The sequence below is a fragment of the Motacilla alba genome, chromosome 13 (genome assembly GCF_015832195.1).
Source record: "Motacilla alba alba isolate MOTALB_02 chromosome 13, Motacilla_alba_V1.0_pri, whole genome shotgun sequence".
In the NCBI taxonomy this organism is placed as follows: domain Eukaryota; kingdom Metazoa; phylum Chordata; class Aves; order Passeriformes; family Motacillidae; genus Motacilla; species Motacilla alba.
In genome coordinates, this window is record NC_052028.1 from 6,736,243 (window position 1) to 6,761,640 (window position 25,398).

The following is a 25,398-nucleotide window of genomic DNA, read 5'->3' on the forward strand; positions in this document are numbered from 1 at the left end:
TTGTCATGAACTGGAAGAGAACCAAGAATGTAATGAACTAAGCAATGACAAAGTCACCTCTGAATTTTATTTGCATATGAGAGAAAGGCCTGGAGTTTGTTACCTGACAGGTAGCATCAAAACATCAAAAGTACCCTTTATCAGGACATTCTCTTCACATTTATGGGGTTTAGGCAGCTCCTGTTTTAGCTGCTGGGGTGGACTACCCTTTGATCACACCAAGGCTGATCTAGTGTGCCATTGCATAATTTCTATGTCTTAAAACTGCTGGGTTCTCATTTGGCTTAAAAATTATGAAAAAAATAATGGGGGGGTAGAGCCCAGCTCAAGAATAATAAATATGTAATCAAAGGTTCTAATTTACTATTAAATAATTCTGTAATTTTGTTCATAGTTACGCTTTTTCTTGCACTTCCGATCAAGCAGAACATGCTAAAACTGAACATAAACTACATTTGGTCACTTTGTGTGGGCTGAAACCTTTTAATCAAGATCCATAGAAAGGGAAGTTGGTGTTGAGTAATGTGCATCAGAGTGCAATAGCTCCATGTAATTGCACAGCTCCTCCCCACAGTGCCCTCTTTCACACACAGGAATTCCCATCTTAGAGCATCTTAGCTTCTGCTCTTCCTATTGCAGTACAGTCAAAAATACTGGAGGAAACCCATATCCCTCAATTTCCTTTCAATTTCAGATATGAAAAGAAATATATATTATTTATTATGGTATTATTTATTTATTATTTATATTTTCTACAGAAATACATATGTATATATGCATACAGAAATATATACATATATGTATATAACCTTTTTCTATTTCTCTGCACTTTTACTGTCTTGCTTGGTTAATTAGTGTTTGACCATAACCAGGATTGTTAAGAAGTGACATTAATTGTAATTGCATTTATTCTAAGATATAGCTTGACATTATTAACAATATTGATTACACCTGTGTCTCTACAAAGTATGTAACAGGAAAAATATACATTCCCTTCCCACCATTCAAAAAGCTGAGGAGAACCAACCCTTCTCTGTCATATCCACAGAAAAAGCTCTTTGGGAAAAAAAAAAAAAGATAAGCAGAGCAGCCTTTGTTCTCATGTTGAAATGTGTTGTTAAACACAAAGAGCTACTAAAACAATTTTAAGATGCTGATACAGCTTCCTAATTGGGAAGTTACCACCATTTTACACACTGAAATACTACATTTCAAGGAAATAGTCACTGCTTAGTAACTCTCTGCATCTGCTGTTAAATTAGTATTCAGATTTCTTTTAAGCAAAGACCAGATACAAAATTTAGCTCCTTTAGCTTTTAAACATTTTCATATTGTGCATAAACCAGTTTTTAAATACTCTGGAAACTCTTACAGTTATTAATGTACTCAAAATAGAAATTAGTCAGTGAAGCAAGAGTGAGTATAGTTATTCTAAAAAATAACTTCTGGGTCCCTACTGCAGAATTTGCTTCTTTCAAAATAAGATGTATTTACAAATTATAAAATATTTGCCCAGTATCCATAGTTTAATTTTTTCTTACAACAGTATAAAAAGACTGAAAATAGGAAAATTTTTCACCACTTTAGTTTAAAAGAAAAATGTAGATAGAATTCCATGCACTTACAAATACATCCAAGTGCCAGCCTGCAGCTAGTCAGAAAAAGCAAATAGCAAATGTGGCATTTCTGTACAAACAATATTTATAATTGAGAAGAATCCTTACATTGTTCCATTTAAGCCCTTCAGAGTCAGAGAACAGGGTGTGCAAAAAGGATTCCCCATGATCACTCCAGCTACCACACTAGTAAAAGCTCTAGAAATAGGAGGAGGAAAACAGCTGGAGCAAGGCCTTCAAACAGTTAAAATGGTTACAGTAGCAATAAAAGAGTGATGACTTACTGGAATCAATTAGTCAGCCTGTAAGTATTTTCTCACAGGAATTAAGATGTTTGTGTAGAAAAAGCAAATGACCCTGAATCTCCTGAATCTGTGCATTATTTCATGTTTCTGGTTAATTTTATCTTACTGAAATTTTAAGATAGGACGGAATCCTTAATTTTTATTTAGCTTCATAGAAAACTTCTTTGTGTGCTTCTGACTCCTCCCAATGTCCATTACACCTGCAATAATTTAGTCTTGGGTTTGGTTTGATTAGGCATATGTTCCCTAACTACATTCCTGAGAAGGATCATGGAGATGAAGGGTGAATGAAGGAATTCTGTAACTGTGTTGACAGCAGCAAAATAGTATTACCTTTAAACTCTGAATGTGCTGGCAGTTCTTTGGCTCTAGAAAACATTTCCAGGGATTTTTCTACAGGCAATTCAGTAGAATCACCTGATAAAAAGCTGTTCCTTAACTAGTAATCAAGGCCTGCTTCCAGGAAGTTCCCTGGAGCTGGAGGCTTGCATTTATCCTGATGGGTACCTGCATCTTTATGTCTATTCAGCTTTGGACCTTGAAAACTCCCTGAAATTCCAGTCCTCCATTTCTAGATCCTGCCAAGAAATTGCTTGTTATTAGTCTGGTTGTACTTTAATGATGATTTTCAACAAAGAAAGTTCCACTGTGGTAACCAACCAGCTAAAGCACACAAAAAATAGCTTATATTTCCTTTTTTTCTTGTATCTCATTCTTTATAAGTGTCATCTCAAAGACGAAAATTAAATTAAAAATAATTAATTAATCCCTTATCTTTTATATGAAAAGGTTAAAACATCATGGAACTACAGCTCCTTTTCATAGGATTTCTATTCAACATTGTTTTGGGTCAATTTCAAGTCCTGGAAATCAGTACTACTCCTAAATTTTCACTGAAACTACGCCAAGTTATACCATTTCCGAATCAGCTGAGTTTAGCAATCCTTATTCTATTAAAAAACCCAAACCCTTTTATTGATGTTTCATATAAATGTAAACATTCGATTGTTTACAAATGTTTTAGAAGAAATGAACATTCTTTCCTTTGACAATAAAACAAATAATTTAACAAGAACTTCTGTAGTAGAATCATAGTACAAAATCTTAAGAAAATATTAATTAGATCCCTAAGAAGTTTGCAGCTCTTGATTTGTCCAGAGTTTGCATCCAGGTAATGTCCAATAAAAATATTCCCTGTTTGAAAACTGAGATCACCTGTGGACAGACAAATCCTTTGAAGTCTCTTCAATCCTCTGTGACCTTGAGTTATTTCCTTCCTGAGCTGTTCTTCAGTTGGACTGAGGGTCGTTTCGAAAATGCATTGCTGAAGGTTCAAAAAACTGGAAGAAAAGTTTAGAGGAGTTTAAGTTGTGGGTTGTTAACCACTGTTAACAGCAACTGAGTTAACCCACAAACCCATGTGATTTCTAACTCTCTCAGTGGACTCAAAATAGAACTGCACTACAAGGAGAATCCTCTTAGAATTTGATGCTCATTACCTGGATCATCAAAGCTCAGTTGTTAAGTATGTATGGCAATGATTGTTCTTCCTAACCTTTATTTTTCCACTGTTCAAACTGAAAAATGATGTAATGATATGCACTACAAGCTTTATGATACCAATGTACTGAAGCTAAATACTTTTCCTGCTCTTGTTTCTTTCTCTGCTCTTTTTTCTTCTCATCTGACATTATTAGCATCTTCGACTTATTATGTAACTCTTCTCCTGCCATCCTGCTATGTTCTCTGCATCCAAATAATATCCAGGACTCAGCAACTTTGGTCAATTGAGTGACTTTGTATCTTCCTGTGCTCCCAAACACAAAAGCTGCCTCTGCTTCTTTTTCTGGATTTATCATCAAAATTTTAACATCATCTCCTTATCTAGTTTGATCCAGTCCATTATTCCATGGTTTATTACATGAGAAACTGTAATATAATGTTACATCTAAAAATTAAGATAGATAAATTTAGAAATAAGTGCATAAGATGATGTGGTAGTGTGAGTTATATAGTAAAGGTAATGCAGCTCTTTAAAAGGGGACTCTTTGCACTCTAAATCAAGCAAATTTTGAAATAAACTAAGTGTGCAATTCACCTAGCAAGGTCACTGTCATAAATTAGTATTCAGCTCAAGGACTTAGGAAGATGTAAAATAGAAAACAAAGCCAAAATATGCTGTATGTCAAAATAAAAAAGCTAGAATATCTTTTCCCTCATTTGTCAGAAAGGTTTGCTCTTCATTTAAGTACTTTTCTATTTGTCTAATTTAGACAAATGTGTTTTTCATTAGTGTTTAGAGCGTCTTGTGGATGGCAGATATTCCTGTAGCCTACAGAAGAACATGAACCATAGAAATGTGCCTGTTCCATCTCCCATGTATAAATCATGGGGATGCTACATCCTCAAACATTCCACCTAATTTAATTCACCTTACATACAGAGTGATTAAGTCCTCTTAGAGTAACTCCAATGCTTTATTTTTTTCATAGTATAAACAGCTCAGTGCTATCACTATAATTAGCACCTGTCAGCATTAACTTATAAAACTTTTAAAAGAAAAAGGGGCTTGTCTTACAAGTATCTTACAGCATTTTCTGTGGTCTAAAAAGTACAATCAGTTATTTAGTACATTTTGTAGTCCTTTGGTTATATTAGGTTCCACCAATATACAGACTAACCAAATGCAGACAGAGAACTTTGCTAGTTTAATTTCTTTGTTTTGACCAATACAATTTTTGTTCTGCAATGATACTGCTACTCCCCAGTGCAAACCCATTTCAACTGAAATATCTTACGTATCAAATTGCACAGTGGATGACTGCTATTGAATAAGAATGTTTTCCCACTTGTTCCAATAGAGAATTGAACCCTTTATTTAAATATTAAGACTAGAAGATGAATGCCATCCCCATCCATGTAAAAAAAGCATTCAGGTGAATTACCTAATTTTAATCTGGAATTTTTTTTCTCTTTTTTTTTTTTTTTTTTCAGAGAATGGTGCTGGTTTTGATTTTAAATATAGAAAAATATTAATTGTGTAATGAAAGTTTGCTACTAAGCTTCCTGGTTTGCAAAGCTTAATTTGGTGCAATATGTATGGAAGTATAACTAGAGTTCAGTCTAAGATACTTTTGCCATCTGTCCAATCCTGGCTGCCCTCCCTGTGAGAGTGGTGAGGCCCTGGCCCAGGTTACTCAGAGAAGCTGTGGATGCTTCATCCCTGGAAGTTTTCAGGACCAGATTGTATTGGACTTGGAACAACTTGGTCTATGGAAAGGGTCCCTGCCATGTCAGGGATGTGGAATTCTATGATCTTCAAGCTCCCCTCCAATCCAAACCAGTCTATGATGATGACATTCAAATGTTTAAAGGTGCACATTTTATTAAAAACACCTTCTTCTTTATACAAACTTCCAAATCAAAAAATGTGTGTGTAATTTACATACTCTTAGTTTACATGTATAGTAAGAGGAAAGGTGATTAACCTGAAGAGAAAATTATTAATGGCAGGGGGAAAAGTTATCCAAGGAGCACTTTGAAAAGTAGTCAGTCCCCAAAAGTTCTTATAAATCTTATGAGAGACCATACACAAAAATGACTTTTTTCATTTCTGTAACACATTATCTAAGCCAAAGAAAATTGCTTAGCAGTGTATTGAACTCATACAAAACAGCTTAGAAAAGAGCTCCTCCATTCATGCAACTCTGTGTCATTACACTAACAAGGCTGCTCCTTCCAGCTGAGGCTCTGAATCCAGAACATGAAGTAAAAAACTGTTCTTGCTCCTCCTTCAAAGTAAAAGGCAGAGTCTGGCCAGAAAATAATGATAGGAGTTGAAAATGACCTTTGATTCCAGTGCTAATAACCTGCTTTTACAAACAGGGTGATGAAATGCCTGATTCATTCTCTCTGTACCTCCAAAGACAGTAGGTAGCTGTTTGGTTTAAACACATGAATTGCTGAATGATCTTCTGTGCTCCAAACTGCACTAATAAAAATCCTAGAAAGCTGCAGTACAAGAACTGGTGTACTGGAAATTTGTTTATTTTAAAAAATTAATTAAGATATTTTTCCTCTTTCTTTTTTTTTAAAGAAAAGTCCCGTGAACTCAAAAAAGTAACTTAAAAAAGCTAATATACCTGAAATACTGCACAAAATGCACTTTTTAAATTGAATAAGCTGAACAATACTGTAACAACATTAAATCTGTTGGACCTGTGGGAGCCAAAGATTAAGTTTAACTGCCCTTGAAGCACTCCATGCTTTGTTCACCCAACATTTGTATCTCCTCTCTTTGGAATTAAAAGCTTACATATTTTTAATGTATTTTTTAAAGCAAAAAGAATCCGGGTTGTTGAAAGTAAAAACTGGTGATACAATGTTTGAATTAGAAACCTAGCAGTGTATATCACAGTTATTTTTAGTTATAACTGAGTACACAAATGCAGAAATGTAATTTAGGAAGAAGAGCTTGGTCAAAATTTACACAATTTTTAAAATTCTTCATAATTCAAAACACCCCAGCTGTCAATACTGTTCTCTTTTCTCAGCCTTGCTGCTGGATTTCTGTTATTCTGTAATGCTACTACAGAACATCATTTCTGAGCTTCTGAGCATGTTTGTGAGCTTGCACAGTAGCATTTAAAAATATTTATAGTCAGCACTTAGTCCTAGATTTTGGAAGTATTTTAAAAGCCTGGTTCTAATGCTATTATTAATATACGAGGTTTAGTGTAAATATTTCATCACCACCAAGGGAAATGGCAAGTACGTTCCAAATATTTCCAGATCCAGAATGTGAATGGTTTAATCACTGGAGTCTTGGCAAGCTGAGGAGCTGGCCTCTAAACAGAAGTTGTCATGATCAGACATGAGCTTTTTCAATAACTCCCTCCTCTGACTGAGATAAGTCATTTGCACACATAGTCAATATTTTAACAGCAGGATCAGTAACTCTGGCACAAATGCTAAATTTAGCACTGGGCAGGGTTGGAGTGTCCAGGAGCTGGCAGCTGTGACCTCTTGAGAGACATCTGCAGGAACATTTGTGGGAGACAGTGTCTCCTACCTTCCTGCCCTCACAATTCCATAGAAGCTGCTTGGCAGCACACTCCATCTCTGAGAGACAGCATTTTCCAGATCATACTGGTAGCAAAAATTGGAGTCTGCTAGAGCAGCAGCCTTCTAGCAGAGGTGAGGTGCCACCAATGAGCTGGTCAGCACTGTCTTGTTCCTTTGAACTGCAACATCTCTCGGCTGCCCACAAGATTTCCCTCCGCCTGCTTTACCTTTAATCTAGGAAATAAAGGTATGGCCTGATCCCCACTCATACCACATTTCCAGCCTCTGTTTTTATTGATATAGGGACTTTGTGCATTTGGTGCTATCTAAATACCATCATTATCTCTCTAGCTGTCCTAAATAAACTAAATGTACCAATCAAATTGACTGCAATGTACAGTGAGATCCAAAATTCTATGGCAACGAGGCAAATGAATATATTTTTTACCAAGGAAATAGGACACCATTAAGTTTCTTTAGAAAAAAAAAGAGAAAAAATAAAGATTTAAAGAATTAAGTTTAATGACTGATTACTGACTGATTATTCTAGACATGCTCAATTTTCAGGGCACATGTCGCTTCTGGACCTCAATGATATTGAAAGGTGTAATCACTCTGCCTGATTCAAACAAACTTAAGAAAAGATTTTTCAGCCTTATTTGCACAAGGCAGTATGATTTATATGAAAAAAACAGGAAAATGTATTGAAATGTACAAAACTAGGGACTCTTGATTCACAAATTTTATACTGCAGTTATTAATCTTTTATACTATATAACAAACTTTTTGGGGACACTTATGGTACTAGCTTCCTGAGAAAACCTTAGGATATTAAAGTTCTTATCTCTTTCACTTCCTTGCATCAACAGATATTTCTACCATTCCTCACAACAGGTTAAGAAATAGAAGATTTAAGACCAGTTTGTTTGCTGACAATGTCATCCTATGCTGTCTTACAGAGCATTTTCTGCTCAGTGCAGCATGAGTTAGAGAAGTGTTTCCATTTCCCCTCCTCAGCCTTTGTGCATTGTACTGAGTGCTACAGCTGGTTTTTTTGAGAAAATATTCTGGTATTACTCAGAAAGGACTGATGAACTGAGCTGCAACAGTAAATGAACAATTGAAATAATGCTGGCCAAGTAAATATATTACATATTATAGATGAGTATTCAGAAAATTTACTACTCACTTCCATAGTGTCTTTTGAAAGATAAACAACCCAGTACACCAGGTTGAATCCTGCAAATGCCACTGGAAAGAGGATCCTGGAATACTGGTCTATTTTACTTGCACCTCCAATAGCTGGTGGTTGTGGTGGGGCTGGTGGAGGAACAGGCAGAGGCTGACACTGGGATGCAGTATTTGATATTATGCTGGTTTCAGGAGACTGCTCTGCTTGAGATGCTATGGAGTTCACTCTCTTCTTCAGGTTAGAGTTCGAGTCAGAATGCTGGGAGAGAAAAAAAGCAGAGGGGAAAAAAAAGGTGATATTTGGATAGAGAGTCTTAGGTTTTGTGATCTTTAGGCTTCTCTCCACCTTTTAACTTAACTTTCTGATTTTATTGTTGCTTCTCTGCTATAGTGCAATCTCAGAAAATCACAAAAATAATGCATCTATACAGAAGGATATATACATTTATGGCCTAAAGCTTTGTTGCAAAGCCATGAAAGAATATGTGCTTTTCACATTGTGAACACTGTGATAAGTGGAAGTTCCAAGAGAGAAAAAGACAAGACAGAGCTAAAAGGGAAAGAAGGTAATGGTGTAGCTAAATTGCAGTAGGCTGGTATAACAGAAGTTTGTGTAGATATGGATCAAGATTAAACCAAACAGCAATATGGGCTGGCTCAGGTGCAATCATCCCTGACTGAACACATTGATGAGTTTGGTAAACACTGAATGGAGTTAAGCAGTCAGGCAAGAATTAGAAAACTTCTGCACAAAAGGCAATGGAGTAACTCTACAGCTACTGAAGACATGAATGCTGAATTGTCCTCTTTTTTTTTCCAGGATAAAATTTCATTTTTAAATATATCTCATAATTCCCACAGCACTGACATGCATACAACTGAAGAAAAATATACTTAGCTGTAATGGGACTATTTTTCTTTTCATTTACGATGAAATGAAACCAAATTACCCCCATGTTTTGTGCAGTATTTGCAGCCAGGTCCAATTACTCTTCAGGAAGCTGTATTAAAACTCTTCTGAAAATTCAGCCAGAACTCAGGGACGTGTAGAGCTTACCTCTCAGTTACTAGGCTCACATGTATAGTAATTTTGTACATCTGTTTTACTTGGGACCACGTTGCCATTATTTTATTTTCACAAGAGTAGAAGTGATAGAGTTCTTCCTTCCCGAAATGATTAGGAACAGGATCTGCCCCAGGCTCTAAGCCTGCTCTAATGGATATCAATTGCTCACTTTCACAGTAGTGTTAAACAGGAGGAAATATTCAAAAATCTTGCTGCTCCTGCCATATTCCAGGATGGCCATTTGTAGATGCATGGCAGAAGCTCTAAGATTCATCTAATACCTGAGAAAATGTAGAGGGACACCGACTTTGTTTGTTTGTTGTTTCTTTCGAGATGAAGTACTGTAGTGCCCTGTTAACATGGAGCTTAAGCCTAAATCTTTGTCCATAAAACTCATTTCCCTGATTATTGAGGAAAAATCTAGTGCACAAAATCACACAATGTACACAGATGTTCTTGGATTTGAACACAAAGATTTTTTGGTCAGCAGAACGAGATGACCAAATGACTGAAGCAGATGAGGGAAGTCTTGGACAATGTAAATAACTCCCAAAATAACAGCACATACATCTACAGTAAAATGGAAGACTAACATTGGAATGATTTTAAGGTAGAAAAATGCTATTAGATAGGCAATTTCCAAAGCCATTCATTGGGAGTGATTTAATGACAACCATTCACAGAAATGTAGCCTGCTGTCAGCATTTTTGGGATTTATCTTGCAGGATTTCTAAGCATGGGGACAGATTTTAGTCAATCAGATAAATGACTGAGTCACTAAAAGGAAAGGAAGCATTTTCTGAAATACATTTTCCCTCTTGTACTTGGGCCACAATTTCTAGATAACAGAGTAACCTAGCACAGCTGGTGTCTCCTGGGTGACTTAAAATAGTTGTAACAGGAATTATCCTTCCAGAAGTCATCGTTACTGTCAGAGAATCATAACAATTGACATTTCCACAACAGGATGCCAAGTTTTGTTCATGAATGAATGGACTGGTATCCAACTAAAATTAGGGAGAGATGGATTTCTCACAGCTGATTTTAGTCTAAACAAAAGATGAAGAGTTGAAGTAAGCTTTCCTTACTTCAAAAGGAAAAAGTTACTTTTTCTGTATGTATTTCCCTTACCTATTGCCCTTTCCTTCCCCTACAACCAATCACCACTTCCAATTTGCCCTCTATACATTATATGACTGGTCATGTTCTGAATGGGTATTAAAAAGCATTCCTGCTCTGTGCCTATCTGGAACACAGATGTTTCGTTTTGTATTTTGCAGTAACACAGCAAGCAACAGACAGATTTAAATGGAGGATGAGCTACAGATGTGTCACAGAAACAGAAAGAGGGTTATCCATGTCCACTTGCGCTAATCATAATAATAATAATCCCCCTCCCTGAACAGACTGGCTGGCTGAGCCTGCCTTCCTCTTTTCACTCCAGTTTTGTTCCATTTGCCTGCAGGCCCTGCTTTGAACAGAACTGCACAAGTTGTAAGGTATCTTGTTTTCTCAATCTTGTTTTTCGATTTCTGTGGAATAACTTGACCTTTTGTGGAGACTGTACGGTTCCTAAAAATACAAGTGCAAGGTGAATCTTAGCCTTTTTTATCTACATTATTCTGGTACAAGGCAGGTCAAAATCTACTCTGTATTATTCAAGCATGAATCAGGAATTACAGTGCTGAGATGATGGAGTTAATAGTAAGTAGAACAGATGCAGTGTATGGTCATTGCATGATGTTTAGTACTGAACACATTTAGAATGTGGAGGTAGGAAAAGCTTTGTCATCATTTGAATAAGCACTTGGAAAAGTGTAATCCTGGTCATTATTTTATTTATATTTATTAAATCTCATTCCTATAGAGGGAGGATTGCTAAAGTAGGAAGATTATCTCAATGTGATTTCATCTCAAGAAAAAACCCTGAGTAGTTCTTTTCACTGTCTTTAACAGTCCCGTGTCCCCATAACAGTGAGCTCAGGGTCAAATCTATTTTCTTCCAAATCCCTACTCAGGATATGGAATTCTAAGTCCAAATTTATCTCAGATGTGTAATGAGGATGTCTCTCAGTATGGGAGTTGTTTGTAGACCAGACTGCTGCCCCAGAACAACAACTCATATTTTTCATTGGAATTCACTGCTAAGCCAAGAACAGGAGGCAGTGAGGAGACCATATAATTCCTTATTACAGTTGTTCTGAACAGCAGCTACAGTAATTTGTCTACTGTATCTAGATTTAACTTCTCCTTTTGACGAAGATTACATACAATAACATCATGAAATGTTAACAAAACAGAGAAAATGGAAATGAATAGCCTATTTTGCATAGCTCCCAGAGCCAATCACTCAAGTAAGGACTGTTTTACAAGCAGCAAGAACAAGAAGCCTGAGGCACAGCACACTGTGTCATAAGGAAGTAATGGATTTTCTTAAGCTACTGAACCTTGATTCAGAGGTACTCTTGCACTCATGTGCAATGCTAGTCCCATCAGGCAATTAAACTTGCAGCTCTGTATGAGCAGGCAGTGACACAGAGCAGATTGCCAGCCCATTATTTAATGTGAGACACCATCACACTGCACTAGGCAGCACTGGTATGTAGATGGCCTGGAAGGTATAGTCTGCCTTCTTATTGAGCTTTTCCAGCCAAGCTATCTCATCCCCTGGAAAGCTCACAAAGCGCTCTCATCCTTTCTATAAGGCTCTGCTCTCTCACAACCCTCCTCAGTATCAGTAGAAGTTGCTTATACTCTGAATATCTCAGGAGGCTTTCACCAAATTTCTTGCCTTCCAGATCTAAAAAAATACAGCATACATAACCTTGGAGAAAATAAAATTCTTTGTCTGCTCTATCTGATTCTTTTGGTGCATGCTAACTGTGATTTATGAATGCACTTTGTTCTTATGTTTCTTTCCCTCAAGAAATTTCTGTAATTCCTATTTGTAGAATTCTCTTCTCTGTTGCTTTGTACTACAAATGCATATTCTCACTATCAGTTTAGTTTATGATCTAACAGTAACATGAGTCTTTTATATATGCAACCCAGACACTAACTTTAAAAAAATGAATATCTGTATGTCCTTCCTTGTCTCTCTTTTACTTGCATCCCTTTTTCCTGCTAGCAATGCAGTAAAAAGAGGTTCATGAGAATAAACTCTAAAAGTTTAGATAAAAATAGTGTGTTATTTCTTCTTTTCTTCATAATTTATTTGATTAAAGACACTGAACTTTCCTTATATCAAAACACAGACACACACAAACCAACCTAGAACAAGAGCTCAGTGTCTGTAAAAGGCAGAATGCCCAATTAAATATATAACATTTTTTGCCTCTGCTCATCAGAAGATACAGTTTGAGAAATTTCAACCATTACAGACGTAACAGCATGCTAGTGACTTGTCTCCCAAAAGGGGAGTTAAACATGGGTTAACTCCTACATCCACCAGTGTGATCTGCAAAACCTCCCCTTAGCTATTGAACAATCCATATGCAGCATCTTCCAGCAGAAAAACTCATTGCACTATGCAACATCATCTTTTGGCCATGTACTAAGAAACTTCCTTCACAACAGTCCTGTGCAGTTTCAGTATCCACCTCATGGCAGAGATTCATTATAAACCCTAATTTGGACACTTCTTTGAATGTCTCATCTGTGGAATCTGATTAAAATAAAGTCTACTGCAAATAATATGTAAATAGCTATAAACAGTGTCCTGCATAATCAGAAGCTGAATATACTTTAGAAGCCATTAATAGCCCTAGCTTCAGGCATCTCTAAAGGAATTTTAAATTACCTTTGCTAGAAACACCGAGAAGAAATATGCAGATCTGTTTTCATCATTTTTTACCCTAGTAAAAGGGTTAAATCACTTAGGTTAAATTGCTCACTTGGAGCAGGGGAAAACCATGTCCAAATACTTTCTTAACCTCCAGGAAATGAAATTCACTTCTTACAGAACATAGCCTAAACATCAGGTGAAGGTGAATAAGGGGAGAGGCTGTTACCTATTATTTGAGAGCTATTTTACTTTGCATGGAAAAATCTAAAGATGTATATAGGCAGGAAGCACAACTGAAAAATACTCAATGCCCATTGTATTGAAATTGCTGTCATATAAACCAGATATGCAGTAAGGAGAGCAGAGACTGGAACCCTGGTCATTCTCTTTTCAAATGGAATGAGCTATGGTAGAGTTTCTTCATAACATTTATCTGTAGCATGCCAGAAAAAACATAGAATTGGCACAGAGCCTCTCTGCTGTCAAAATATGTTTTTACATTAAACAGATTTAAATTTTCAAAGCCACATTTGGCTCTTAAATCCATCAGTGTCTGCCCATATGTTTTATTCCTATAATTAAATTTACTTTATTTTGTTCTCACTACCCTCCTGCAAAAAAATTGCTGGTATTATGCCTCAATGTTGTCAGTCAAGACCTTAAAGCATACAGCTTTTTTAGGATGATACTAAAGGGTGGTTGGTGATCCAGATAGAAGTACTCTGTTGCACCAGGATACTCATTAAACAGACTAAATATATTCCAACATAACTGTAGGGAACCAAATCCTCTGTACCAGTGACATACAGCTGTTCTGAAGCTGGCCAGGTTAAAGGAATAAAAATCCTTTCCTGCCCAAGCTGTGTTGTTTTGAAACACAAGGCTGGAGGGAGAACGAAGCTCTCCCAGAGGTATTTCACTTCTCTGTGCTGATTTCTGTTGAAACATGAGGTCTCTTAGAACATAACTGTGAGCAAGCTGTTTGAGGGTGGTAATCTTTTGTCTTTTACATGTAGCCTCTCACATGGAAAGGATGTCTTTTGATCCATGGGGTTACCCCCTGACCATCCCACAAAGCATTTCTGCAAATGGTGCGCTCCACACAGTATCACCAATTCCCTTCCCCTGCAACATCCAGGACTGGGATCTCCCTGGGAAAAGAAAGCCATCAAGAGGAAACAATGCAACTGATACAGAAAAGATGCATTTGAAATGGATTTAAAAGCTAAATGCCATCATGGTTTTGTATGTGCATGTATAAGATGTTTGGTTTTGACATGCTAAAGCCAGCTTGGCCACCGTGTGAGTAAGAACAGGTTTGTGTCAGGGTCCAGATGACTGCTCAGCTTGCTGCCCTCGCGTTCTGCAGTGGAACACCCATAGTTTTCTATTTCACACAGGGCTTGCCTGCAGCTGATGAAGAGAGCAAGCCAAATCCTGCTCTCAGTTAACTGAGGTAAATAGAGAGGCTTTCCTGGAGCCAGCCCAGGCCTGCTGGGCTCTCAGCTCTCTGCTGAGCACACAGGCACAGCCTCATCTCTTTTACTGACCCCACCACAGTTCAGTGGCTACAGCATTTTCTCCTACTTTGATTCTACACTAGAGCAGAATTTGGTGCTCTGACATATTTCTCTTCTGAGTGTACAGGTTTTTTCTCTACATTATAAAAACCTGTGTGAGAGACTTTAGTTTATTTAAATAAAGCAAAATTTTAAATAAAATTAACTAGACTGAAGGAGAAAGAAGGCTGCTTAATATTTTTTGTTTGTTTTTTTTTTAAAACATTTAATCTGGAATTTAAAAAAAATATATTCTGTAGATGTCTTGACTTTGGGCCCTCACTCTACCAGGAAACTGAGTATTATGCTGTGTACCTTAAAAATATCTGCCCTAGGACCAGTAACGTAGCTATACAAGCACAAGGCTCAGTGAGAATGACAATCCAGAGGAAATGGTCATACACATGCAATCAATCTCTGTTAAATACATTGTTAGCATTCAAATTAGACACTTCAGGTCTGTTTCATATGAAATTATACCACTGACTATATATATCTATGGATGTGCCAACATATAAAAGTTCCTTTCTCCTTATCTCTACCAAAGGAAAAAAAAAAAAAAAGGAATGAACAAAGAAAAGCTTCTTAAAATCTTTATCCTATAATCACTCCTTTTCCCAGAATGCCCTTCTGGAAGGGAACCTTTTAAATCCAATAGCTAATTCTTCTAGAAACCTTTTTGACTACATCATCTTGCCTTCAATTTTAAGTACCCTTTGTTTTTGTGATCTCACTGAGTTTGCTCTTTCTCTTAGTGCATTTCTCAATGACAACTGATCCTGGGAGAAAAACGTGGTGGAAGTACAGGGCTTGAAAATGGCTGTCTTGCTTTGAGCAAGATCAGGTCTGTAGAACTTTGTGGACATTGTGGGCTGTTTTAGAGACTGAGTTTACTTTGGGGCCTAAATGTTATGGGATTTACTACTCTTCTAAATCTGAATGCTATCAGCTAGATGTAAATAATTTTCTTGAGCAGCTTGTTGCAGGGTGATTCCTAGATGTGTATTTCATTCCTAGATGCTTTCTTTTTTTCTTTTGTTGGTTTTTACTTGGAAAATGTAACAAGTGAAGATTTACAAAACAGGAAGAAGTTTCTTCAGTTTGCTCTTTGCTTAAGGCTGAAGACCTTGATAAGAAATTTGAGTCTTTTAACTTCTTTATCTTTTATTCATTTGTTCAACAGAAATTTTATGTCTGGTGCCTGCCTTGGTCTGCTGTGATTCATAGACCATGTAAATCTGGAGGAGCCCTATCATCAGGAACAAGTTCTTAGCTTATCTGGGCAGAAGCAGGAGAATATTTTTGGATCAGTTGTTTTCCTGAGACTGGGAATGTGATGGGGGTGGCCACAGTGGCTGTGAATGCACCAGCAGCACATGCAGTCAGCCTAAATGTTTTTATATTGCTCAGCAAGGACTTTTCAGGGAAAAAAAAAAAAAAGCAGTATTTTTTGGTTTTGGTATTATTTTCCTTTCTAGTAAACCTCCTTAAGGTTAACTCAAACCTGAATAAGGAAGTGTGTGAAAGACAGGTCCAAACTGTTGTTCCTCTTCAAGATGCAGTAGCTATCAATATTTTCTTCGTGTTATATAAAACCAGGTGACCTTTTTGATTTTTCTTTTCTGATAGCTTGTCCTCCAAAAAAGAGTCAGCAAAACTTATCAACTATGATTTTAATAGTTTGAAAGTACTTAAATGTTGTATCTTTAACTGCTATTTATCAGCAAATGTGGAAAAATTACTCTATGGTGGGTAAGGTGTTGCCTTGATGTGGGCACCTCTTAGACTGACTCCCTTATTCAATTACAGATTCAGAGATTTTGCAAAATGTCATTCAAATTGTTATTTCCCTAAAAATGGAAATCATGGTGGTAATAAAACTAATTTTGAAACAGGAAGGCCACAATGATAAACAGATGAACATATGCTGTGAGACAGCATTCACGGTTTAGCATGAGATTTACAGAGTGAAATCTGCAAGCAATTCTGACACCGTTTTTTGATACTAGAAAGACTTCCTCTCTTTCACGTGTACTAAAATCTATCGTTCATTTATGTTTTTTCCCTCCAAAGCTTCCACCAACACAGATTTCAGTAAGGTAAGAGATGCCAAGTTTATGGATAAGCTAATTACCCATCTTCCAAATGGCTCACTTATGGTCTGTACCCTTGCACTACAGTGATCCCATAATCACCTGGCCAATGCACATATTCATTCCATTGAGCACTGTCCCACAGATTGTGCAGACTTGCTGGGAACCACAGCTGCCTGACCACACTGCCTACAGCATTGCTCAAGAGAAGTATCATGGATAACAGTCTAATGGCTTTCCTTAAATATCTTGCCAAATAAACGTCTCTCTAGAAAATCATATTGCAAATTTAAATAAACACTACAAATAAATGAAGTATTTTCATTTTCTGGAATCAGAACAAAGTCTTTGATAAATAGACACAATCTGGTTACATAATCTGCTTCAGGTTAAGATCACTTTAATATTGTTTTGCATTCACTACTTCAGCTGCCTGTTCCTATATGATGCTTATTATCAGAAAGGCAAGCAATTACCGAGACAATCTCGTCCTCTGCCGGTACAGTTGCTGCTGATAGTGCTGCTGCCAGTGCTGCTGCCCTGGCTGCCTTCCTCATTGCTCTCTGAGCCTGGAGATTGGTGAAGTAGTTGACAGCTGCAAACTCAATAAGTGCAGAGAAGACAAAGGCAAAGCACACGGCTATGAACCAGTCCATGGCGGTGGCGTAGGACACCTTGGGCAGAGAATGGCGAGCGCTGATGCTCAAAGTGGTCATGGTGAGGACTGTAGTGATTCCTTGGAAACAACAGAAAGAAATGGGGGGCATTAGAACTTGGCTTCAGCACTGATACTCTTAAATTCATATATATGAAAAAAACCCAAGCACAACACCCTTTTTGATTTTAGCTGTCATCCTACATCCCAACATGACTCCTAAGTATTTTGTATCCTTAAATAACTCATGTATACTGGATTCAGCATCTAAAAGGTCTGGAAAAACTTCCTTAATGCATTGAGGAGACTGAAAGATAACAACATTCTACATGGGACAGCTTCTTAGAATTGGATAAACATGGCTATAACAAAATCCAGGCTCACAATATGAAGGAGATTTTTCTTGGTGGGTTAGTAAGTAGCATGTTTGGCAGAAACCTGGATTCACATATTGTCATTCTCCAACAGTGATCCTCTCTTTCTCCTGTTGTTGTACAAGACAGACCATGGCTTACAGAACCCTCACTAAATCAGTCAAATTCTACATTAAAAACAGTCAGAGCCTGATCCAAGCATTTCAAGTAATAATGGTTTGGTCCCCTGAGCTGTTGTCTTTAATCACTGTATACGTTTTTTAAGATTCAGTAAGAGTATCTTGATTTGAAAGCTCCCCTAGCTACAGATAGGGAAAGACAGAAAAGCTACTTCTCTAGAGCTGCTTATCTATTTTCACAGAGCAAATCTGGTCATGTAGCTCATGGGCCCCATGGTGTTCTTCACATGAATTCATGAATTTATTCTTTCTGTGTTGGAGTGTACAGCATTAATAATGTAGGAAATATACTTACTTCCTACTGCTGTCTGATACAAGCAAAAAATGCAAGAACAAACTCAATCATTTACATACAAGCCTACGTGACTCATCTTTACTTATAAATATGCCTGCTAGAATGTAAAAACTGTGAGTATTTAAAGACAGTAAGGTGGAGAATATCCTCTTCTATTTTCTGCAGTTGGGAAAGGGTAGGTGGCAAAGTGAAAGATGTTTTGATGTCATATTGTGATGGTCATGTTGAGTTGATGAAGCAATATGCTATGAGTGATGCTCGGAGGAAAGGATGCAGTGTCATAGCATATTGCAGCATCCAGAAAGGGTGACATTATTTTCAGAGTTTCTCTGCAACTCTTTCACATGATGTGGCTTGCCAGCTGTCTGAGGTTAACTACATCCCAATGTCATTACTTATCACGTTTTAATGAAATACAAATAGGAGATGGTATAGAAAAATGTAGGATTGCTACTTCTCCCAAATCTGCCAGACTCATTTTATTATATGAATACAACTATGCTGAGATGTATTTCAATTTCAAAGGTCCAGAATTAACTTTTTGAAATGATGTGTGATTAGATTAGAATCTGTCCATGTGCTAGTTAGTAATAAAATTGATATATTCTGTATCTGAATAGAAACTTACTGCAGCAGGAATTTAACTTAGGAATAGGTCTCCTATTCTTTTATAGATATAGATAAGAATTCTCTCCATGTGGAGTGAATATTGATGAAATGCTCTGCACTGTAGAAAGCTACTTCATCAAACTGAATACCAAATTACATTGGTAAACTGTGCAACTGCTGATTGTTTACCCTTGTCTTTACATTTTGAACACTTCTTGGTTAAGTTTTGAAGACTGTGTTACATAATGCAAACACTGAAATCTGATAGCTGGCATCCATTTTGGAGGTAAACAAAGTCCTTAGATTATTTTGTGCTGAAAAACTGGTTTAGGCACATCATTATTTTTCTACTATTAGTTTCTCTTTTCTCAAACTTAGCTTTCAGACTTACAAGTAAAAGTAAAAATTTACAATTCAAATATTTGCAATATGATGCATTTTAAACCTTCACCATATTAAAATTTTCTTTTTCAGTTAAAAAGACCAGAAGTCTTTTTTTGTCATAAGGAATTTGCCCTCTTTTTCTTAGATTAAGGTATTCAGAATCCATGGGATTTTGAACGAGTCTGGACTACAAATTCAGACTGTGCCCTGGGAGAAATACAAATGGAATGAAGATTGAAATATTCTTTTAAAATGCTAACATCACTATTTTCCACAATACAGAGAGGTGTTTATTTTACTCTTTTCATAAAATGTTTTCTCAAGTCCATGTTACTCTTCAGTACAACACCTAGGAGCTGTAATTCCAGTGTTTGGGGTAATTATATCATTATTACCTAATTGGCTACAGACCTACTTGCACACATTTTCAGGCATGTACAGTTACCTTCCATGCCCACTATGTTGCAAGTATGTTTTATTCAAAATGTAGAGGATGTAACTCTACAGTCCAGAGATGAAACATGAAGCCAAATCAGGTAGCATCATATCTGGAGTATAAACCTCAGATAGATATGAATGAGGAGACTCAAAGTTATGAGAGCATTAATTCAAACCACTGGAAAGAAAGAAAAAGGCCCTGCCATACAGTATGGATACATCTTTCTCATTATAACTTCAACCTGTGCTAGGGACATTATTCATCTCACTGATCTTTATCCATCTAAAGCCCTTGTTAGTTGTTTAGATACCTTTGTAACCACGGGGGAGAGAGCACTCCAGAATGAGTGGTACCTTATGATGGGGTACCTTTTGTCAGAAAATAACTCCATTCCATGTGATTTTTTTTTCCTTTTAAAGCTTTAACTCATATTGGTTTCTAAGACAATAAATCCATTGGGAAAAATTCCTCCTGATAAAATGACATTTACTTTGATATTGTCCCTTTCTGCATACAAAAATACAATTGGAATACAATTGAAAATTGTCACAAACAAGTCTGTCTACCCAAAAATTCTGAGTCAAGAATTTTGACCCTCATAGGCAAATTGACTTTCATTTCACTTTATTTACTTTTGCTGAGTGAAACCTCCTAGCTGCCTTTCCTAATTCCCCCTGGCTTGCAGTATCTGATTGATACAACAGATTCAATACAGTGAATGAAATGAATGACAAAAGGAAAAACACAAATACCAGCCACAGTTCTTGCTGGAACAGATTCTTTGTTAATCCAAAACACAACTTGAGACAAGACGACAGTCATGATGCATGGAATGTATGTCTGAATGAGATAGTAGCCTATTTTCCTTTGCAGATGGAAATAGAGCAGCTGGAGTGAATATTCGCCTAAAACAAACAAGTAATGAAAGGAATGAATGAATGGTAGATGTGATGCTGAGCTCAAAGACCTTAACGCAGCATACCAAAAACTGTCCTGGCTGGAACAGACTCCTTGTTAATCCAGAAAGACACCTGAGAAAGAATGACTGTCATAATGCAAGGGGTGTATATCTGTATCATGAAGTAGCCCATCTTCCTTTGCAAGTGGAAATAAACTGTCATGATTACATATTCACCTGTTAAGAGACAAGTATGTCAGCATTATACTGGCAACATGTGAGTGAACATTATTGGCTTAAACCCAACATAATATGCTCTGATGAAATCACAGACCTCTTAGTGCATAATAAAAATAAGCTGCTTAAAAAAAGGTAAAGTGACCTTATGGAAACAGAGCAGAATAGTATTCATTTTATGCATTGTTTTTACTGGGGTGGAGAGGTAGTGGGAATTCTTAAGAATATAATGAAAAATTTTTGTGTTTGATGGGACTGTATTGAAAAGCTGTCTTTTAAGAGACCATGGTTAGAGTCTGTCCAAGGGTTTTACTTTTTTAAATGGCAAAAGATAAATTAATTCGTTCTATATGAAATAAACCCTGTAATTTATTATCAAGATGTTTCACAACACCAGTTTTCACATAGCTCCATCTTACCTGTGTTAGATTTAATTGTTTCACTAGATACAGTTTGTCCTATGAGGTCATACTGGAGAAGACTGGAAGACTCCTGTGGTACTTCTACTGAATGCAATGGTCCTTTTTTCCAAGTATAAATTATTTCACTTTTTGGATAAGCATCTGAGTAACAGAGGGGAAAATTACTAATTACATATTTTATAAGAGGGGAAAATACCATTACTAATTACATATTTTATAAGCAATTGAAGAAATAAATGGAATAATCCCTTTTGTAGCTCAAATGCCCACAGAAACATGCATCCTACTCCAGGAAGTTCCTAACCTCATTAATGACAAAATGGTAAAAAAGAAAAAAAAAAAGCCATAATAAGAGAAAAGAGAATGGCTGAGGTGGGACCTGAGAGGAACAAGCTGTCAATTCTGAATTTGCTATAAAACATGCACATTGATTACCACAGCTCAACTAAATATTTTCAAAATTATATTACCACAATATTTCAAAATTGATTACCACATATTTTCAAAATTATGAGTAATATAGTAAATGTAGCAGAGGTTTTAATATTTGTTGAAGGACCAACTTTGACTACCGGAAGTGAAATAATAAACAATAAAACATGCTTCAGCAGTCACCCTTCAGTGAATAAATCCATGTCCATATGAATGGTCTGAGTCTCAGAGAAAAAGGTAAAATTCTAGTATAAAAATACAACTTAAAATTTCAGCTATGTCACTAAGTAATATCTTAGGATCTTCTGACCAAATGTGTTCCTTTAACAAACTGAAAGATACAGAAAAACTTACAGCTTCCAAATTTCAGTGGACAAGCATGTCCATCCATTGGGAAGTTCACCAACCGCATAGGACAGTCAGCATTAATGGTTAGTCTAGAACACACAGTTGCAGATAATAAAAAAATATGGTATGTAGGAAAATGCTGATAGAATCAAAAATACGGGTCAACCAAAAGCAGGACAAGCTCTCACCTCATAGTGTAAAGAATAGTTCCATTCTGCATAATTCTGAAAAGTTTGTTAGGAGTTGTCATATTGTGAGCAATTGATTTTTTTCCATTTCTAAAAAACGTGTCTGGTGTCCAAATTTTACTGACCATTAAATTGTTCAGTCTCAAAATTTCAGTTGGCCCACTAAACTTCAGCCTCTCATCAGTCCACGTCTGACGAAAGAAGACATCCATCGTGTATTCCTGTGGAAAATAAACATTGGTTGACATCTGTGTGGGGATCAGCAGTCCCAAGTGGCTGTGGGGACAGTAACTCCATGAGACAACTAACACACATGTCAATGGCATTTCATTTACTTCTTAAACACTCAATCCTATTATCATTAAGTAGTTACTAAAAAAGTCATCCATGAAAACATATCCAATTTTCTTATTATTTGAAGAATAGTTACAAATGAATCAGTGAACAGATAATTGGACATGAGTAAGGAAAAAAAAATAACCCTCATTGTACTCTCATAGATGCTAATTTAATTCAAAGTGACAGAGGTCTAAAGAAATACAAATGTCTACCTTTCAAAGTGCAAGACCAAGCTATCAATGTTTAATTGCCAGAAACAAAACGACACGCACGGTGACTCTTCTGCAGCTTCCTTTGGATATTCACAAAGTGAGGACTGATCTGAGTCACATCACAGTAGTATCATGGTGTCAAGTTAATATTAATCAATGGGACTTTTTTCCAAGAATTCTTAGTAATATTTTCACAAGTCTTCAGAAAAGAGCTCTCTGCAGAAGTTGCTTAGGAAACAGAGCTAAACCTGGCCAGGGGCAAATTTTTTAAGAATGCAAGGTTATGCCTTCTCTTTGACTGACGAAGAGCAGTGGAAAACCTTTGGTATTACTCGGAGCTCACAGTTCCCGGCCTGCAGACTGGATTGCAGGCTCAGGTGAGCTGGTGTGACAGGGGTGTACAAGGGCAAAAATAGCAGCCCAAGTCAATGTCTAGAAAGAGAACAGCCATGCCATCCTCACTTCCATGACTTAACGTGTTCCTGGGGGCTACTGCTGTAGTTGCCAGAGTCCACCCAAGTCTGAACCTCTGTCTGCACAGACTGAGTCCACCCAAGTCTGCGGCTGCCTGAGTTTGGGGGCACCCAGCACGACAGGGGCAGCTGTGTCAGCAATGGCACCCCTGCCGCTGTTCATCCGGCTGCCTCCTACCAGGCAGCGCTCTGCAAAGCTGGGACACGGGCTGCTCACCATCTTCACAGGGTTCAAGAGGCACCTTTAACCTGTGGCCGTGCCCCCACCTGAGGCTGTGTGCGCCCAGCCCCGGCTGGGGCCGCCGGGAAATAGCTGTATGCAGCTCTGGCCAAACTGCTCTGCTGGGCCCTAGAGATTGTCAAAGAGATTAAGCCTCGTAATCTGCTTTAATGACGGTCAACTCAGATGCCACCGTAATGAATCCCGGGAAAACAGAGCAGGGGCGGCGAGCGGGGCCCTTACCATCTCCACGTCGGACACCGGCCCGAAGCTGGTCACGTAGATGTCCGTCTTGACTTCTGTCACGGCGCCTGCGGGACACGGAGAAGGGCTGGGAGAGGAGCGGGGCCGGGGCTGCGGGGCCCTGTTCGAGGGCAACGGAGACGCCCCGCGAGATCGGGGGCTGCGGGGCACGGGCAACTTTGCTGACTGCCGCCGCTTGTGGGGCTCCACCGCCTCCCTCCTGCCACGGGCGCGGGACGAGCCGCTCCTGCCCGGGCAGCCGGAGCGCTGCTCGCCCTTCCCCACCCGCCGGCTCCCCGAGGGGACGAGGCTTCCCCGCTACCTCCAAATCCCGGTCGGAGCCTGTTGTCGTAGCCGTCCAACAACTTGTCGAGGATCCGAGTGATGTTTTCCGAGTAGAGGTCCGCCCCGTCGCCCTGGTCCCCCAGCGCCGTCCCCACGCTGCGGGGAGAGGCGAGTCCCCCTCAGGCCCCGGCCCCGGGGGGGCGCAGGGAGGGAGGGCAGAGCCCCCGGTCCGCCCCTCCGGGCTGCGGGGAGCCCTCGGGGGTCGGCGTGGGGGCTCACTCACCTCACAGCCACACAAGCCCAGGCGAGCAGCAGAGCCATGCCGCAGGTGTGTGCGGGGACGCTCAGGTGCCCTCAGACCCGTCAGCTGGAGCCGGCGTCGGCGTTCATCCTTGCCCCGGGGCTCGGCAGGGTGAGGCTGTGGCAGGGCCCGGCTGGCTCGGCCCGGCTGGCTCAGCCGCGGCCCCGCGCTCCTGGGCCGGCCTGTGCCCGCGGCGGGGACGTGCGGGGTGTCCGCGGCCGTGCGCGTCCCTCGGATCCGCCACCGCCGTGCAGCCTCATCTGACCGTTCCAGGGGCGGAATCAGGGTTTGAAGGGACGGTGCGCGGTCGGAGAGCAGTGACAATAATCGAATAAGGCATTAGGGGAGATTAAAAGGAAGAAATCCACTGCTAGTTTTGGCATGGAATTAGCAGGGACCCGTTAGGAAATCTGGAAAAGCGCTGGCATCTTGCTGATAGAGATTATGTTAGAAATGGCCTCAGCTTTTATTATGTTTATGGTTCACAGGGAGATTATTATGCAGCTTCCACATCATTAGAACTTTGGGGGGGGGGGGGGGAACCCTACAGTTTGCAATTTGCTGGGGGTTTTAACCTTTCTCAACAGTTTTCCTGTTGATCAATTCTTCAGAATTGTACAGAGATTTCCAGTATCTAAACATTGATATCTGGACATTGGACGTTAAAAGTTGGTTCTGGTTCAGATTTCTAGATTTGTTTGTTTGTTTTTTTCTTTTTTGTTTTTGTTAATACTAAGCTGTTTTGGAGGGTTACACACACAGATTTCGCTCAGACTTTAAACCAAGGCATTACCAGGACTTTTGTTAGAACTGGAACTCCTTACTTTTAAACCACTGGGATTATATATCATTACTAATTTTGTCCTGATAAGTACTGACTGGATCATTACTGTCCCTTCCTTCAGTAAGTGTGTTAATGTAGTCTGCACTAAAGGAAAAAAAGTTCACGCTGCTCCAGCTTTTTGTGTGGCCTTTTTACTTCTCAAGAAAACAGTGAATGATGTAACACCTATGTCATTTAGCTACACTGTAAACAAAGGAATTGGGTCCATTTTCTTTACATGGTAATACAGAGGGACTAATAAATACACCAAAATAAATTAGGTTTTTTTCATGGTATTTTGTTGCATAAACCTCATTTTCTCAGCTCCTAAGAAAATATTTTAATTATCAAGAAATGGAAAAAT

General features: G+C 38.4%; 1 protein-coding gene across 2 annotated transcripts; it reads right to left on the reverse strand.

The window, feature by feature from the left end:
* Positions 1-711: 711 nt before the first annotated feature.
* On the reverse strand, positions 712-24,536 carry GABRA6 (gamma-aminobutyric acid type A receptor subunit alpha6). Of its 2 annotated transcripts, none has more exons than XM_038149803.1 (10): positions 24,194-24,536; positions 23,948-24,066; positions 23,626-23,693; positions 22,139-22,359; positions 21,957-22,039; positions 21,168-21,311; positions 20,596-20,748; positions 17,155-17,414; positions 8,175-8,435; positions 712-3,261 (listed from the first exon to the last, which is right to left on the reverse strand). In XM_038149803.1, the coding sequence occupies exons 1-10, from the start codon at positions 24,229-24,231 to the stop codon at positions 3,211-3,213; spliced, it is 1,398 nt and encodes a 465-aa protein (XP_038005731.1). In that variant the 5' UTR covers positions 24,232-24,536; the 3' UTR covers positions 712-3,210. The 2 variants fall into 2 exon arrangements, with proteins under 2 accessions (XP_038005731.1, XP_038005730.1); XM_038149802.1 differs by lacking the exon at positions 20,596-20,748 and adding an exon at positions 20,366-20,518 and having other exon boundaries at positions 24,194-24,532.
* Positions 24,537-25,398: the final 862 nt, after the last annotated feature.